We start from the raw sequence: 18035 nt of genomic DNA on the forward strand, positions 1-18035 counted from the left end.
AATCCTCGATATTTCGTCGTTGGTATCTTCAGAAAGAATCGTGTATAACAAACCAAAATATAAGGTGTTTGTCTGCTTGAATTTCCTTTTTTTAAGTTTGACGAATTTTGGGGTTAGATGGACTATCCAGATATATTATGTCTATTATGTGGATATAAGAAAGGGTGTGCAATGGTATCCGCCACAGTCTCAGTACTGTTACGAGTATCATTTTAGCCAAAAGACACAATAATAAAATAGTTATTTCTTGCATCGTATTATAAACGGCTTTCCGCAGATATAGAATGTACAATTATAAGATTAAAACTAATTTTTTTTAGCCCCGAGATGCCGAAGGCACCGGCTGAAAAAAAAACTGGTTTTAATCTTTTATTGTACATTTTTATATTTATAGAAAGCTGGATATAATACGATGCTAGACATAGTTTTATCGTATGGATGAGAACCGGTTCCTATCCACCGGATTCGAATGAATACGAGAAATGATGTTAGTAAAAATATCAGGGCATCCCAAATATCAGTCTCAGTGTGAGCTATTGTTACAATTCTGAACTTGTGACCCTAGACAAGAAGAAACACAAGGCAATATGCGGAAGTGACGTTTCCCCCAGGAAAAAAATGCAGATTTGTGAATTTTAAAAGCGTTGATATATATCAACTATTTCTGGAAGAAAAACCTATTTTTTTTATCTTTGTCTAAAAAGGCTTTGCATGGCAAATCATTTTTGTAGTAATCCTGTTTTGATAATTCGGTATGTCAATCATATATCAGCCATTAAAACTCTAATTAAATGTTAAGTAGTTGACTTGCTCTAAAGCATAGTGGCTAGGTTTACCAACATGTGAATCTTTAGGAATAAGCCAATAAACGTTAAATTTGTGCACATTCCCAATAATAATTTCTCCTTCTGTAAAACAAAATTATTAGTTGAAAAGTTTTGATACCGGTAGTTTAAACAATTAATCAATCCTCAGTCTGTATGTTTGTACTGAAGGATCTCGCTAACCGCTTAACTAAAAGGTTCTCTTTTACAATAATGTAGCTTTTCATAGGTCCTGGGAAGGTTTTTTTAAAATCTTTTCGTGGGGAGAGTACCAACACCCTCCAAAAGAAAAAAAGAAAATTCGCGATTGTATAATTTTGCTATTGATATCCCACTTTATATCTAAATGGTTAAAAGTTAAACAGTTGGATGTCATATTATCACAAAACTTTATAATTTTTCATAATTTAGATTTTAGTTGTTTGACAATTTTATGCGCAGATTTAGGATTAGATTTTAATTCTCATTTTATTTAATCATTTGACACAGTTTTATATAAATGGATGTAAAATAAACGTGGATGACAGGAGAAAAATTGTCGTAAAATAGGTTGCTATTTCCCCTGTCATTTATTGGTTAGTTAGTACATCCAGTAAGAGGGGAGGGAGGAGATTGTTAATTTAGCCAGCTACAAGTTTTACTTAGAGTATTAGAGTATATAATAATCTGGTCCAAAGATTTAAGTTATAATAAATCCATTTTTACATTTTTTTTAAACTGTCATCAGGTGATAAAAATTCTATAAGCATTTATATATAAATTGACCAAATAAAGAGTTTACATATTTTTTAAGGACTGAATGGTTACTTTATCTAATTTCTAACTGTCAGGGTTAGTTAAAAGTTAATTTTGCTTAGACTGAAAAATTGTTTATCTACAATTTACTAATTCTTTAGATAAAGTAGTAAGGTTTGAGTCCTGGGAAGGCTTTAGGCTATTCAAAGCGCCCCCCCCCCCCCCCCCCACCAGGCTTTTTCGAATACAGAGCCCCCCATTGTTAGGGGCGCTACCGCTAGAAATAATATATAGAGATATTGTAACCAAGTTATTTTTAGCCTAACTCAATTTAAACAATAATAGTTTAATTGGAGATAAATTAACCTTAGCCTAGTTCACAAAAGACATTGGTCGACCTCTGGAAATTTTAGGTCGACCTAAAGAAGATTTAGGTTGACCGATTTCATGAAGGCACTTGTTAGTTGTACTTGTTTAGGTTGACCTACAGAATAAATCGGTCGACCTCTAAAAGTTGTTTTGTGAACTGGGCACTTTACAAAATCGAAAGTAAAGTACAACCCTTGAATATAAATTTATTGTTGATTGATTTATCCCTGTGTCCCTGAATGTACAGGTTTATCTAGTTCATAGTTTGGTTTGTTATTATTCAAACTTTCTCGTGATAAGACGTGTATTTATTCATCTAACCATAAGACGTTCTGTTCATTTAGATTAGTTATTTATCGCATCGTAGTATAGACAGCTTTCCGCGAATATAAATTTTTAAAAATTTCAGAAGGCCTGGGCCAAAAAAACTCTGGTATTCATTAAATAATTTTTATTTTAATATTCGTGGAAAATTGTCTGTAATACGATTTTATACTTGATTTTTCAGTATGGCTTATATCCCGGTTCTAATCCAGAGGTTTCGAAGCCATACTGGAAAATATTTTTTATACAGTCTATTTTCAGTCCAACTTAAATTTTTGACTTATATTTTGTTGTGAATAGGTTTTTTTATAACAGAAGATTAAGTATATATTTTTAATAGCAACTTATTTTTATTTTTTTTTATTTTTATGAATCATGTTAGCAAATCTACTCTATAATTTGTCTGTGTCGTCGCTTGACAACTAGATTTATTGCTTTTAAATTCTGTTTAAATATTCGTTAGTTGACTGTATCCTTGCTTGGACGTAATACTGTACCGTTCTTTAGTATGTTTCAGTATATTAGATTTAGTGATAAATAAGTTGTGTTTAATTTTTGGGAGAACTAATTAGCCTTTAACTATTCTGCTGGACAAACATGATTATCAGTTGCAAGTAGAAGGATTTCAATTCTCTTTTAACGCGCCTAATATTGAACCTTTCTAATTTTGTTTGTACAATACCATTCTAAGGTTGTCTCCAACCGACATTGAAAGTTGGTAACATAGATAATTGTAAAATGTTAATAAGCTATTTTTTAATGGCAAACAAGTCAAATGCAAATTAGCTTTTTGAGAATAAATATTACTTCCTTAAAAGGAAAAAGTCTAAGACTAAAATCAGTGTAAATTTTTAATTTTCTGACTTTGATTAAATATTTGCTTGTTGTTTTTTTGTATGTGATAAGATTGTAAATGTATACAGTGAACTGTATGAGTGTATATTTTGTTAACCAGTTAAAATTTTAGTGTAAAGGGTTACACGAGGTGTTGTTGAATACAGTCAATACAACATGCAACACAATAGCACAACAGTGAACATTTTTTTGTGAAGCTAGTAAGATTAGTTCAACTCCAATATTATATTTTGTCTGCAATATGCATTATACCAATCAACACCTAACAGACAACCAACCGGCCTTTAATTGCACGACATTTGTCTAGAAATCTTAACTTTACATGCTAATTTGTCCTAAGAAGTAGCACTCAATCTTATTGTCGAGTTTTGAAAGTGAAAGTATGACCAAATGTTTAGTCATCAAAACTGAATTTGACAGCCTCATTGAATTTCATGGGTGTGAAAATGACAGTAAAACTGTGTTTATGACAGTAATAAAGGTGTAATTTTGACAGAGGATAAAAATTTTTGCCAAAAATACAGCTCAAAACGAAATTGACAGAAACACACCCACTTTTTGTCAAAAACACAGTAGTTGTGTTTTTGCTAGTAGGCACTCCACCAAATTTTAATGTCTTTGATATGCCAAATATCCCAATAGATTTGAAATGATTTTGGTTCATGTGAACTAACATTATTGAATTTTATAAGCAACTTATAAATCATATATTAAAGAAAAAGGGGCAACTTTCAAATTTAAACCATGAAATTTTTAGACAATTTATAATGGCATGGATAACAAATTCCAAATATCTGTTTCCAACAATAATAATAATTGCAGTTTTAGTAAATAGAGGTTTGAGGTAATTTTTATTATTTTAAAAAATATGTATTTCTTTAGATAATTTTTGTATACTCTAGCTGGATGTTTGTATGTTTGTCCATTAAGATCTCATGAGCAGCTGAATCTATTTTATTTCTTATTTTTTGTCCTGGGCAGGCTTATGGCTATTTGGAGTGTTTAAGGGGTATAGGCCCCAAGGCATTATTTGTCTGTAGCTTAATTACAGAACCGACTAAGCTCCTTCGGTTTTAGGAAAGTTTCAAATGGGTTGCAGGGTGGTTTTAGGCTATTTATAGATAGATTTATCTCTTGGGATGGTTTAGCCTATTTTCTGCTCTTCCCTGTCGGCAATTCGAATACAGACCCTTAGATGCTAGGGGCGCTGCCGTTAGTGATTAAAGGAAACAACATAATATTTGGTATTCCACCACTTAACTAAATATACTTACCAAAGCTATTTAGCAGATATAAGGCCTTTATATTTAAAGATAAGGGTAGATAATTAAGTAAAATTATTTTGTATTTATTAATTTTATGTTAATTTTTTTGTAGGGTAAAAAATATGCTACAGCTTTATGAAGATATGAAATTTAAAGATCAAAACTGTAAATTAAAGGTAATAAAATATGGAAATGATTGGTCCTTTTCTCTATGTGGCTAGTGCAAACACCATCCTCCCTTATTTTTAAAAAATAAACTAAAAATTAGGTTGTATGCCTTTACTCTGCATGGCTACCATTTACTCAATATAACCCAACCTGACCTGAAGTAAAACACCAGACACGAAAGTCTACATTTTTTAAAATAAGGAAATTGAGTTTCTCTGCTTGACTTTGACTTGTTTTGATTTAGCTGAGCTTTAAAATCTTACGCATTTGAAGTTGCGCTGTTTTTAGGGTCTTTTTACTGAAAAGAGAATTTTAATGCTATTTATAGTATTTACATTTCCAGATTCTAGCTACCATAAACTCATGTTACAGTAGTAATTATCAAAAACTTGAATACGAAAAAAATATTTTATAAATTTTTTTGTCCCTTTTCAGGGAAGCCTAAAGGGTGCAGAGGATATGGGCATGGGAAAGAATTCCATCCTGTTTATTGGGGACAGTGGAGGACTTAAACAATGCTTCCATCATGGCAGCAGTTCCGCAGGTTAGTACATTAAACTTTTTTTAAAGCGAAGCTTTTCTATAATTAGGTTTGGTCCGTCCGTCCTGGGCAGTTAGCTCTTTCGTTAATTCAAACAGGTTAGAATTATCCTATCAATTTTATACTTTGTATGGTGATTCCTATAACAGTTAGGTATGATTTAGAAAGCGTAGCAACTCTGTAATCATTACCAGAAAGTCCGTCCATTTAAAACATGTTGCTTTTTAACAAATAGTTATCATATCATCTGATTTTGAAATAGTTATTACTTTTACAAGGTACAATGTTAGTAGTGGGGCATCTCTATAATCAAGTCCTAAAATAAAGTATGTCCTTAAGCAGTATCCTGAGTTTTAGATGTGTTGCAACAAATTTACTTACATTTTTTTTTAGACTTATGTATTAATATTCTGCTTATTATGTTCTAACACTTTACAAGTGTTAGTATTCGTTTGTCCTACCGTTTCAGGGCTTCGTTTTTATGGATCTTATCATCCATGTTAATATATATATTAGATGGAAGTATGAACAGTTTTTCGTACGGTGGGGTCCCTATTTAATTTAGACAATTTGATTTAGTTTTTAAGGAACCATTACTCAAAACAAGAACAAAATGTCTAAGACTATATAAAAATTTTGAAGGTGCAGTTAGGTTAGGGAGTTGCTAATAAAACAGCATAAAACCATCCCTGTACCTTTGTAAAGCTTCTTATTCTTTCCCTAATGAATACAGTGGTTAGCAAAATAATAACAGACAAAATAAACTTTCAACTTATTATAATAGGATAAATTGTTAATCAATGCTATTAATTTTCCATTATTTTAACTTATCCTAATATTGTAATATGTGATTTCTATAAATATTTCTAGAAACTGGAGGAGTATGGATGATGGATATGCAAGAATCAGACCCAGAACCTGTTCAGTTACAAATTAATGGTTTTCCTAACAAGCAAATACATGGTATACTGGATTTAATAATACTTGGATCTTAAACCAGATATACTCTAATTATTGAAAACTTGTAACTGGCTAAAATTACGATTACCCCATCCACTCTTTCCTCATCCCCTTCCCTCCCACTGGATGAAAGAACTGACCAATAAATGATGTTGATGTTAGCAACCTAATTTGACGACAATTTTTCCCTTGTCATAATATCCACACATATTCAATATCTATTATTTGGTACTGTTTTTTTAAATGGGATAAAGTTCAATATAATCAAAATATGTTGCAAAAATTATTTTCTTAGAAGTGCAGCTATTATATAACTAGAATATGTTCTTATTTCTGATATTACTTCTGTTTATTTAGGTAATAATAAAGTATTCTGATTTAGATTCTTATTATCATTATGCGTATTTAATCAAAAAGCAGTTGTAGGGAAAAGTGCAAAGCGCATGTAATACATATAAAATAGTTTTCAAATAACCAGTCAAGGGTTCATGAAAAGTTCATTAATAGTTATTTATCGCATCGTATTATAGACAGTTTTCCGCGGTTATTTTAGCCCCGAGGTGCCGAAGGCCCGTGCTAACAATTCTAGTATTAATATTATTATTTTTATTTTAATATTTGTAGAGAACTGGCTATAAAACGATAGGATACTTGATTTTTCAGTGTGGCTGAGATCTGTTCTAATCCAGCGGATATTAATCGGTTTCGAAGCCATACTGGAAATATTTTTATTATTTTAGTTCATGGAATATTTGTATCTAACAAGACTGACCGACTATATCTTATCAATCATCTTGGTACAGAGTCAGTAGTTGAGGTAATTATATTTGTATCTAACAAGACTGACAGACTCTATCTTATCATTCATCTTGGTACAGAGTCAGTAGTTGAGGTAATTATATTTGTATCTGGTAGTGCGAATGGGGCGCTTGTCCAATATTATGGTATGGAGATCGCTCTTCTATGAGTACTACTAAAATCCTACTTTTACTGCAATACACATAGACATGCTCATCGTCGGTTCGTCTATTTAGAATGCTTATCCCTCTATTCCCACAAGTATAATACGAATTTGGTTGAGCTGGTGGTAGCTCAACAAAAGACCCACGCGAGGTATTATATTGCTTTAAACTAAGAATAAATGGTTGGTTATGATATTCGATCGGTATTATATAAGTATATTAAGCACTCAAGGAGGAAGATGGTTTTATAAAGTGTATTTACAGTACAAGTGAATAAGTTAAGTATGAAAATATTTACAGGATAAGTGATAATAATCATAAGTAGTGTAGGACAGAAAAGAGCCCCAAGTCCTAAGCATTGAATTGTGCTAAGTGTTAGAGTTCTAACATAAGGCCTAAGCTCAATTCATGCTAAGTACTGAGGGTCCTAAATTTAAACTACAATGCATGCCAAACAACTAAGTCATTACCTTTTAAAGCCAGAAGAACTTGATGGTTAGAGAGTCAATAAATAACTGAGATATTTTAAGAAGTGCAAGCTATAACATCAACTTATAATAAGGATCTAAGTGTTTGTCTGTTTAATTAAGTGTCTGTATGTTAACTTGTGACGTAAATCAGACTATGGTTGTAGGCATTCATACTTGAACTAAATGGTTACATGATTACTTTAACAATAAACATAATGTTTTAATAAGCATATAACATTAATAAATCACATACAATTTACCATGATTAGGCTAGCATTACCCATATATGGTATTATATTGGTAAAGATAGGCCTATAAATGCATAAAAGTATACAAAAGGTGCCTCGGGCCTAGCTAAAGTAATTGTGACTCGTGCCTGAATTGTGCTTGATAATTGCAGGGGCACGTCAATCAAATATTTAGCTTCTACTCTTATATGGTGTAAACTTTATATTAAACATAGGTGGATAGACTAGATGCGAAGCATTTCTGTAAAAGTCTTATTCGTACGTTCAAAGAATTTTGAAAATTGGGGATCGCATCACCATGTCTAACAAGACTGACCGACTATATCTTATCAATCATCTTGGCTCCGAGTCAGTTGTTGAGGTAACTATATTTGTATCTAACAAGACTGACAGACTCTATCTTATCAATCATCTTGGTACAGAGTCAGTAGTTGAGGTAATTGTATTTGTATCTAACAAGTCTGACCGACTATATCTTATCAATCATCTTGGTACAGAGTCAGTTGTTGAGGTAATTATATTTGTATCTAACAAGACTGACAGACTCTATCTTATCATTCATCTTGGTACAGAGTCAGTAGTTGAGGTAATTATATTTGTATCTAACAAGACTGACAGACTATATCTTATCATTCATCTTGGTACAGAGTCAGTTGTTGAGGTAATCATATTTGTATCTAACAAGACTGACCGACTATATCTTATCATTCATCTTGGCTCCGAGTCAGTTGTTGAGGTGAGTGTCAAATAGCATTTCATAATTATTGATTGAAAGGGTTGAATTGTAGAGAAGCTTTGTTTTTCAAAGATAACTTTGTAAATGATTAAAATAGGTTTCCACTTTAGACAAACAAACAGATCAGCATTTAAGACTTGTAGAATAGCTATGTCATAAGTTTTTCTTTCTGAAAAATAATTGCTAATTTTCATTGATTTCAATATGCTATGCTGAATTCAATTATTTTTTATAAAAATTATCTCTCAATCTAAAAAAATTATATAAAATGTAGATATCAAATCCAATGCTCGACAGCTGCTTGGAAGCGGTTGCTGAATTTATATAAAGGAACAAAGCTGCGCGCGAATATGTAGAAATGCGACTAGGCCGCGAACTATGAAATATAGGGCTTCTATATGGTTGCAGCCTCGGTTTCTTGAATTACTGATGACCGAAGGTGTTGATTTGCGGAGTATGATTGCCTAATAATTAGGCTATTGGAATTGTAAATTGTCTAAAAATAGTATGACACTGCTTTAATAAAAGAAAAACTTTGTTACCCGCGGATTGTAAAAAAACACTTCTGCTGATCCTTGATATAATCTTTCTTAGGTTATTCAAATCAACTATAGTCCCTCAATCAGTCTACAATATCTAAGAACAGTCAAATCTCCATTATTCCCCAGGTTAGTAATATTACCAGATTTTGAAGTTTATTTTAATCATAATTTAGAAGTACTAAAGTTACTGTAATAGTTATTCATCGAATTGTATTATAAACAGCTTTCCGCGAATTAAAGAAAATTATACAAATAATTCCTGCTTTGTTAGCCCCGAAACCATACTGAAAAAATATTTCCTGCCATTCTATGGTGTATGTATTTCTGTACATCAAAAGACAGTATTTTGTTTATATAAAAAAGGCATCAGTTTTTATAAAAACTAAACTAGTTTGTTGTATAACTATATGTTGAATTGATAATTTTCAATTAACTTTACAAATGAATTAATTTAAGATATGGTATAAATGATGTAGTTGAGGGAATAGATGAAAATGAAATTTATGTTACAAGGTAAATTTATTAGAAGATGATAATCTTATCAAGGATGATATACTTTTTAAAAGCGAAGCTTTTATAAAATTAAGGTCGGTCCCTAACGGATAGCTATTTTCATTTCATTGTTCCTTTAACAGTAAGGTACAGTTTAGGAAGCGTAGCAACTAAATAATCGTTACAAAAAAGTCTAATTCCATTTAAAACATGCTGATTTTTAACTTTTTGACAACAAAAGTATTTATGATATAATTACCTATCTTATTCATCTGATTTTTGGAATAATAATTCCTAGAACAACAAGGTACAATATTATTATCTTTATTTCAGATGGCAAGTGTTATCCTTTCCCGAGCATGGTTTAAAGAATCCACAAACATTAGCTGAACGACTGCCAAGCTTAGCCTTTCTTGCAACCTCACTATTAGGAATAAAAATGACTTATGTCTACAGATGTGATTTAGTAAAGGTATAGTTATTTCTTGCATCGTATTATAGACAGGTTTCCGCGTAAAGGAAATTATATGATTAGTTCCATTTAGTTTTCCCGAGTTGACAAAGAAAGGCCCATGCCAACAAAACATGGATTATATGATAGCTAGACTTTAGGCTTTTAATCAAACCCTAATAAGATTTTTTCTCGTATTCATTCGAATCCGGTGGATAGGAACCGGTTCTCATCCATACGAAAAAACTATGTCTAGCATCGTATTATATCCAGCTTTCTACGAATATAACAATCATGAGATTAAAACCACTTTTTTAGCCAGTGCCTTCGGCACCCCGGAGCTAAAAAAATGGTTTTAATCTTATAATTGTAAATTCTATATCCACGGAAAGCCGTTTATAATACGATGCGAGAAATAACTATTATCATCTATTTCGTCTGTTCATATATCAACGATCATAAATTTTTGCATGTGGTAGTCGATCTATTGATTATAGAACATTGTACGACGATTCCTAAAAGAACAAGGTAAAATATTGCAATTTAAAAAAAGGTTGATTTCTAATCAGTGTTCTCTTTTCTAAATTGTTGCTACCTTAAAAGCCTTTTTTTTTAAATTGGTTGAAGAAAAGAAAACTATATGCCTCTTTTTTAATAAGGCATAAAAATAAATGTGGAGATTATTTCATCGTCCAAATTCTTAAGGTTTTATTAATCTAGGATGAATGTTATGAGGCCACGGATAAGATATTTATTGGAGCAAATGGTATCACCACCTCTACTGACAGACAACATTACTTTGTTGCTGATCCTTCAGAAAAGAAATTTGGCGTGTTTAAACGACAGGTAACTTGTAAGCTCGACATTTTGCAGGACAGTTTTCTCAGATCAAATCTACAACGTATAACCATGCACAATTAGGACTTCCATACGAAAATTGATGAAAATTTTGCACGTCATGATGTCCATGTATAATATGTCCCACATTCATTTATATCATAGGAAAATGGATGGTTAGAATTTGAAAGATGGGTGCAGCTACCATTTGGTATTGACAACCTGGAGTTTGATACACAAACAGGTTAACTAACTTTTTTGTCCGTTAAAATCTAGTTTTCACTAAACTATCTTCTTTTAAATTAGCAAGTTTTTTGTGCATTGAGATCTCGCTACCCACTAAACTGATTAAGTTTTCCTTTTATGGGAAGATTCATGAGAGGCTGTAATAGTTTTATGCCATTTTTCTGCACCATCTCTCCCTCTAAGAATACAGAGCCCCTAGATGCCAGGGGCGCACACGCTATAATCGTATCACCAACAAGATGATAAGCTATGGGTATTGCATATCGACGCAGCCTTGGACATTAGAATAAATCACAGAAATTAAATATGAGCCTTGTGATATTTGCTTAAAATTTACCAAGAAAAATATCAAGTGCAATAGGATAACATAATATGAAGCTTACTTATTTCTTACATTTACAGTTTTACGTGGCAATAATATTCTTAAAAGATATAAACTGTTAGATATTTAGGAGAGATATTGATGGGAACAATTCCTGACATGATAAGTGTGATGAAGTCAGAATCAGCTGCTGAGACTGTAGTTGTACCTGGCGGCCTCTCCATAGCATACCTGGAGGAGGGAGAGTGGAAGGTCAAGGATGTCCTTATGCATGATGGTTCCAAATTATCACAGGTAATCATAATTGTAATATATTACTTTTGTTAGTGTTTAGTTTTCAGTTAGTGTTTAGTTTTCAGTTAGTGTTTAGTTTTCAGTTAGTGTTTAGTTTTCAGTTAGTGTTTAGTTTTCATCCTATAAACACATGTATTTCTAATTCATTTCCTATACAAGGGATCAAATTAACAAAATGTCAAAGTTTAACAATTTAAGTGTAGAAACTACACTATCAGAAGATATTCGGGATATTAAGGATAGGCTATCTAAATTAGAAGTAATTGAGAGTCTGTCTGCCCGTATTACTGCAAATGAGAAAGAACTGGCTTCTCTTTCTAAAGCCATGAGTGATTTGCAGGATACTAATACAGATCTGAAAGAGGAGGTAAAGAAGCTTAATGAAGATCTTGAGTCCAGGCCTAAAAAGGCAGATTTAGATGCTTTAAAAAGCGAGCTATCTGCATTTAAAGCACAAATTAATGATAAGGATATACTTCCTTTAAAGGAAGGACTTGAGGCTGTCAGAGAAGGAGTGGATGCTAGAGAGCAGGCATCAAGGAATTACTGTGTGCGTATAAATGGTTTGTTCGTACCAGAAGCCCAAGCCAAAAATATCTCTGATTATGACCATGCTAAGCTTTGCATGGCTGCGGTGCATGAGATGCTTGGGCCTGTTTTGAACAAAAAGAAAGATTCTATTGGTTTCAGCGTTGAACATCCATCAGATTACATTGAAACAGCTCATGTATTGCCCATCCCAAAGAGTGGTAACTATATGTGCCCACCTATTTTTGTGCGCTTCAAAAATCGCAACCTTCGAAATCTAATTCTTGCCAACAAAAATTTTGCTAAGGTTCGGAAAATTGATTGTGAAAAAGGCACAAAAAGTTATCGTATTGCTGCTGATCTTACCAAACGCCGTTATGCTGTCATGCAAAAATTGATTCAATCTGAGAAATTTGAAAAAGTTTGGCATCTAGATGGCAAAATTGTCAAATTTATTACTAAAAAGAGTGATAAAGTATTCAAAGTGAAAATGTTTAAAATCACACCTAATCAAATAATTGAGAAATATTGTTAAATGTTAAACATTATGATTCTATTATATGTAATACTTTGATTTTTTTTCTAAGTTTTATCCTCTTACATTATATTTTATAATATTTAAATTATAGAGTAGCTTCGCAACTAAAAATTGCTTCATGTAAAATTAATATAATACCCTTGTAAGCTGAGTTTTGTTTACATGTTAATCTACACCCAATTTCCTTATTTTTCATTCATTAAAAACTTCTCCCTATTTTCCCCCAACTTCGTTTCTTCATCATACCCTTTATGTATTTGTCTCACACTATATTTATCTAATGATTTTCGATAGGGTGGGTAGTATTTGTCAGATTTTAAATAATATTGAATATGATTTCTTATCTAGATATAAAGATCCTACATTAAATGGTAATAATTATGAAAATCCGTATTATGAAATTGATTTGGCATGTTCATATTTTAATAACAAACAATTTATTGAAAAATGTAAGCAATTTCAAACATTAAAATTTCTTTCTTGGAACATTCAGAGTCTTAATAGTAAATTTATTCAGCTTAAAGAATATATAGATCATTTAAAAGAAAAAAAAGTTACAATAGATGTAATATCTTTGCAAGAAGTCTGGACTATTTATGACCAAGATATATTTAAAATAGATGATTATATCTTTATCTATAAGTGTAGAAAGAATAAAGGGGGCGGCGGGATAGCTTATTATATTCATAAAAATCTAAAATTCAAAATATTAAATGAATTGTCAACATTTGAAGAAGGCTTATTTGAGTCACTCACAATTCAACTTGAATATAACAAAGAAAAATTTGTTTTGAGTAATGTCTACCGGCCTAATACTTCTATAATGGGATTTACTGAATCTCAACAAATGGATTTTTTTATTGATAATTTTTCTAACCTACAAAGTAAATTAATGTCTTTTAAATGTGCCTCTTACATTTTCACAGATTCTAATTTTGACATCTTAAAGTATCACTGTCATGAAAAAACAAATGATTTCCTTGAAAATTGCATTGCAAATGGTTTTTTATCTTTGATAACAAGACCAACAAGAATTTCTAGGACATCAGCAACATGTATTGACCAAATTTTTACTAACGCAAAAGATAATAGTTTTCATTCAGGGATTTTATTAAATGATATATCTGATCATTTCCCAATTTTCACAATAACACCTTATTCATATAAAGCAAGTAAAGAATCTTGTTTTTTTACAAGAAATATTAATGAAGAAAAAATTACTGGGTTTATCAATCTATTAAGAAATGTTAATTGGGAAAATGTAACTAACAGTTTAGAACCCCAAAATTGTTTTAATAAATTTTATGAGCTTTTTAATGAATTTTATGAACTTTATTTTCCTTTACAAAGGATTAGAATTAATAAGAACATACATAAAATTGAAAAATTTATGACTGATGGTTTAATGAGATGTAGAGATAAAAAATTTGAATTGTCCACGTTAAGTATTAATGAACCAACTGCTGATAATATTAGGATGTATAATAGATATAGAAATGTCTATAATCGTGCAATAAAAACAGCTAAAAAATTGTATTATTGCAATGAGCTAAAAAAATGTAAATCTGACTTGAGGAAAACTTGGGATATTATTAGAGATGCAATCCGAAAAACAAAAGATAAAGCAACATGTATCAATGAATTGAAGTTTAATGATGCTATATATTTAGATAATGCAGAAATTTCTGAGAAATTGAATGAACACTTCACTTCTGTAGCAAGCAAGATATCATCTAAAATAAATCCTTCTAACATTGATCCGTGTAGCTTTATACCTAATTATAATTCCAGTTTTAAAATGCATACAATAAACCCAAATATAGTTATAGATATTGTTAAAAAAATGGGAAATAAACAAAGTATGGACATTTTTGGCCTGTCAAATTCTTTTTTGAAGAAAATAATTTCTGTTATTGCCCTTCCTCTCTCTCATGTCATTAACCAAACTATTTTAACTGGAAAAATACCTTCTGAATTTAAAATCGCAAAAGTTATACCTATTTTTAAGTTAAAAGGGAATAATTCTAATGAAAAAGCTGATCCATCAAACTATAGGCCGATAAGTTTATTAGCTATTTTCTCAAAAGTTTTAGAAAAAGTCATTTATCAACAACTGTCATGCTATTTGATTAGAAATAATATCATTTTTGAACATCAGTATGGATTTCAATCAAAAAAGTCTACAATACACCCCGTGATACACCTCTTAAATTATATAGCTGAAGCAAAAAATGATAATAAAACTGTAATTGGAGTCTTCTGTGATCTTGCAAAATGTTTTGATACAATTCCACACTCTATTTTAATTAAAAAGTTGTCAAAAATTGGCATTAATGGCGTTGAACTTGAATGGTTTAAAAATTATTTAAGTAATAGACAGCAATTTGTACATGTAAACAACACTGACTCAACAAAGCTGAACATAGATAGAGGTGTCCCACAGGGCTCTATTTTAGGACCAATTCTATTTTTAATCTACATAAATGATCTTAAAAACTGTACTGATTTATTTACCCTATTATTTGCTGATGACAGTAATTTTTTAATTTCTGGTAAAAACTTTACAGAGATAAAACTGAAATTAAACAATGAACTTAAAAAGATATCTGATTGGTTTAGGAGTAATCAAATGAGCTTAAATCCTGATAAAACTAAAATCATGATATTTAATAAAAATGAAAATACTATTGATTGGAATGCTCTTAATATTAAGCTAAACTTTAACAATGAAAATGAGTTTGATCATGAGAAAATAAAAATCTTAAATTACGTCAATTCAAGTAGCAATATTCCTGCAATTAAATTCCTAGGTGTATTTATAGATCCTTCTTTAAATTTTAAATATCATGTAGAACATTTACGTAAAAAGATTTCTAGTTCCTTATTTCTTATAAATAGAGCTAAACATATACTGAATTTAGATAGCAAAAAAATGCTTTTTCACTCACTTATAAATAGTCATTTACTTTACTGTTTACCTGCCTGGAGTTGTGGTCTAAAATCTACTATGGACCCATTAATTAAATTGCAAAAAAAGGCAATAAGAATTGTTTTTAGTAAGAAACACATCTCACACACAATGCCTTTATTTAAAAAAATGAATGTCCTTCCTTTACATGAATCAGCTAATTATTTGAAATTATTATTTATGTATGATTTTATAAACAGTAAGCTACCAAGTTCCTTTCAAGGTACATGGCTTCGCCGTAATCAATTACATACCAGAAATCTTAGAAACTCTAATATGTTTGATGTTAAAAAACCGAAGTTTAAATCTATTGAAAGATTTCCTAAGTATCATTTCCAAGAATTATGGAATAACCATTGTAATAATGATTTATTAACCCACAATCAATCAAGAAAAAAATTTATGAAAAATCTAAAAGAATCTTTGTTATCAAGCTTAACTTTAGTGTGTAACAACCCATTATGTCAAGAATGTAGATAAAATTATATTTCTTTTCAATATTGTTTGAAATCTGATAAATCAATCAAAATCTATTTGTTAAAATTTTTTTTAAATTTCTATTATTGCAATAATGGTGTGAGACTTGTATGTCCTAATCAATCCTTCCTATTATCATTCTTTCCTCTCCAATATGATTTTATTTATTGCTTATTATCTTTTTTTCTATTTTTTTTGTCTTATTTATATGGCCTGTATGAAAACAATGTGTGAATACACATTACTGCATACTTCCTAGTTTTTAGGAAACTGCCATTTGGGAAGAAAATTTTTTTATAAATTAATCATATCAATAAAATTTGACTGTATATATAAATGTATATAATATTCATTTAATTCATTTATTATTTTGTTGTTTTTTTTCTATGTATGTACACCCAAGAATAATAAATCTAATCTAATCTAATCTAATCATCTATGGCAAAAGTAGTTACTTTTGTGAGCTGAAGGCTATGAAAAAGTCAAAGTACTAAAAATATTACTGTAAAAAATCCTAGATTTCCTATAAATGGGTCTGTGAAGTCACAATGTCAGTCCAACTAAAAGATAATAAATCTAAATGAAGTATCTTTGTCTTGTCATAGCCAGGGACAAGGACAGGGAGGATAGAAGAATTACCAAAAAAAACATTGTGATAATCCTTTCCATAATATGATAGGATAAATTAATATCTATTTCAGATATCCGCTGGAAACAGATTTAGAAACACAGTTGTCCTTGGTTCTCCTCATAATCCTGGCATTTTAGTCTGTACTGTTTAAACATTGTAGAAAATTCAAACCAGTATGGCTTTGCAACTAATTAATATCCGCTATATTAGAACCAGTTCTACGCCGATAAATAACTATTGAACAATCTGTATAATTGTAAATCCTGAAACATTAACGTATCTTCAGAAAAAAAGAACAAAATATGCTGATCCCATTAATTTTTGCTTCAGATAAAAAACCTTACATCTTTATACTAAAGATTTATGACTTGATATTTTTTAAACTTATTAATACATGATGTGTGTATGTTATTCATATTATATCTGTTAATTATTTGTTACTTTTGACCTTTAACAGTTAGGGAGTTGAATCCATTTTTATAGAAGCAGAAATATAATCTATGATTATGGTTTGGACCCTCTAAAACTGTAATCTACCCTTCCACTTTCCCCTCTCTTGGTGAAGATATCTTCAACGCCGATACGATTTTTGAAATATAAGATTCTACTTTTGTCTCTCTTGTTGAAGATATCTTCACCAAGAGAGGCAAAAGTGGAATCTTAAATTTCACAAATCGTATCGGCGTTGAAGATTTCTTCACCAAGAGAGGGGAAAGTGGAATCTTACATTGCAAAAATCGTATCGGCGTTGAAGATATCTTCACCAAGAGAAGGGAAAGTAGAATCTTAAATTTCGAAAATCGTATTGGCGTTAAAGATATCTTCACCAAGAGAGGGGAAAGTGGAAAGGTATATTACAGTTTTAGAGGATCCAAACCATAATCATAGATTATATTTCTGCTTCTATAAAAATGGATTCAACTCCCTAACTGTTTAACTATTGAAATTTGTTATATGATTGAAAATTGACAATAAACATTTACTAGTGTTAAAAAAACATTTATTTTATTGTTTTATTCAAATACATTAATATTAATGAAACATAAAATAATTTTTTGATGGGTTGTCAGGTTTTCTTTGTGAATTCTAGCTTTGGTTAAATATTTTTCGATGAAAATTATCAAATTTTTATGGCACGTCAGAAACAGTGACGATGGATTAATTTAATAGAATCATTAGTAATAAAAGAAAAAACCTTACTATAAATTTTAAATGAGTTTGATGAATACCAAGTATAATAATAAATCTAATA

At 30.6% G+C, this 18035-nt stretch overlaps 1 protein-coding gene across 2 annotated transcripts; it reads left to right on the top strand.

Annotated features, from left to right (window-relative positions):
* The first annotated feature begins 3821 nt into the window (after positions 1-3821).
* LOC145314188 (serum paraoxonase/lactonase 3-like) lies at positions 3822-16946 on the top strand. Of its 2 annotated transcripts, XM_080154007.1 has the most exons (13): positions 3822-3951; positions 4485-4548; positions 4976-5084; positions 5952-6044; positions 6782-6798; positions 8023-8082; positions 9052-9125; positions 9456-9512; positions 9825-9963; positions 10663-10788; positions 10945-11023; positions 11478-11641; positions 16854-16946. In XM_080154007.1, exons 1-13 carry the CDS (start codon positions 3875-3877, stop codon positions 16932-16934), a joined length of 1140 nt encoding a protein of 379 aa, XP_080010133.1. In that variant the 5' UTR covers positions 3822-3874; the 3' UTR covers positions 16935-16946. The 2 variants fall into 2 exon arrangements, with proteins under 2 accessions (XP_080010133.1, XP_080010132.1); XM_080154006.1 differs by lacking the exon at positions 8023-8082 and having other exon boundaries at positions 6782-6858.
* The last annotated feature ends 1089 nt before the right edge of the window (positions 16947-18035 follow it).

Source organism: Acartia tonsa, chromosome 3, assembly GCF_053477335.1.
Source record: "Acartia tonsa isolate MP-2025a chromosome 3, ASM5347733v1, whole genome shotgun sequence".
Lineage (NCBI taxonomy): Eukaryota > Metazoa > Arthropoda > Copepoda > Calanoida > Acartiidae > Acartia > Acartia tonsa.

What these genes read in the sequence shown, in the direction of transcription:
- LOC145314188 (XM_080154006.1), top strand. Translation starts at nt 3,875, where the DNA reads ATGGCATGGATAACAAATTCCAAATATCTGTTTCCAACAATAATAATA. An exon ending in GTACAGAGTCAGTAGTTGAG is followed by an intron (nt 6,859 to 9,051) that starts GTAATTATATTT and finishes AATCTTTCTTAG; the next exon opens with GTTATTCAAATCAACTATAG. An exon ending in ACAGATGTGATTTAGTAAAG is followed by an intron (nt 9,964 to 10,662) that starts GTATAGTTATTT and finishes TTATTAATCTAG; the next exon opens with GATGAATGTTATGAGGCCAC.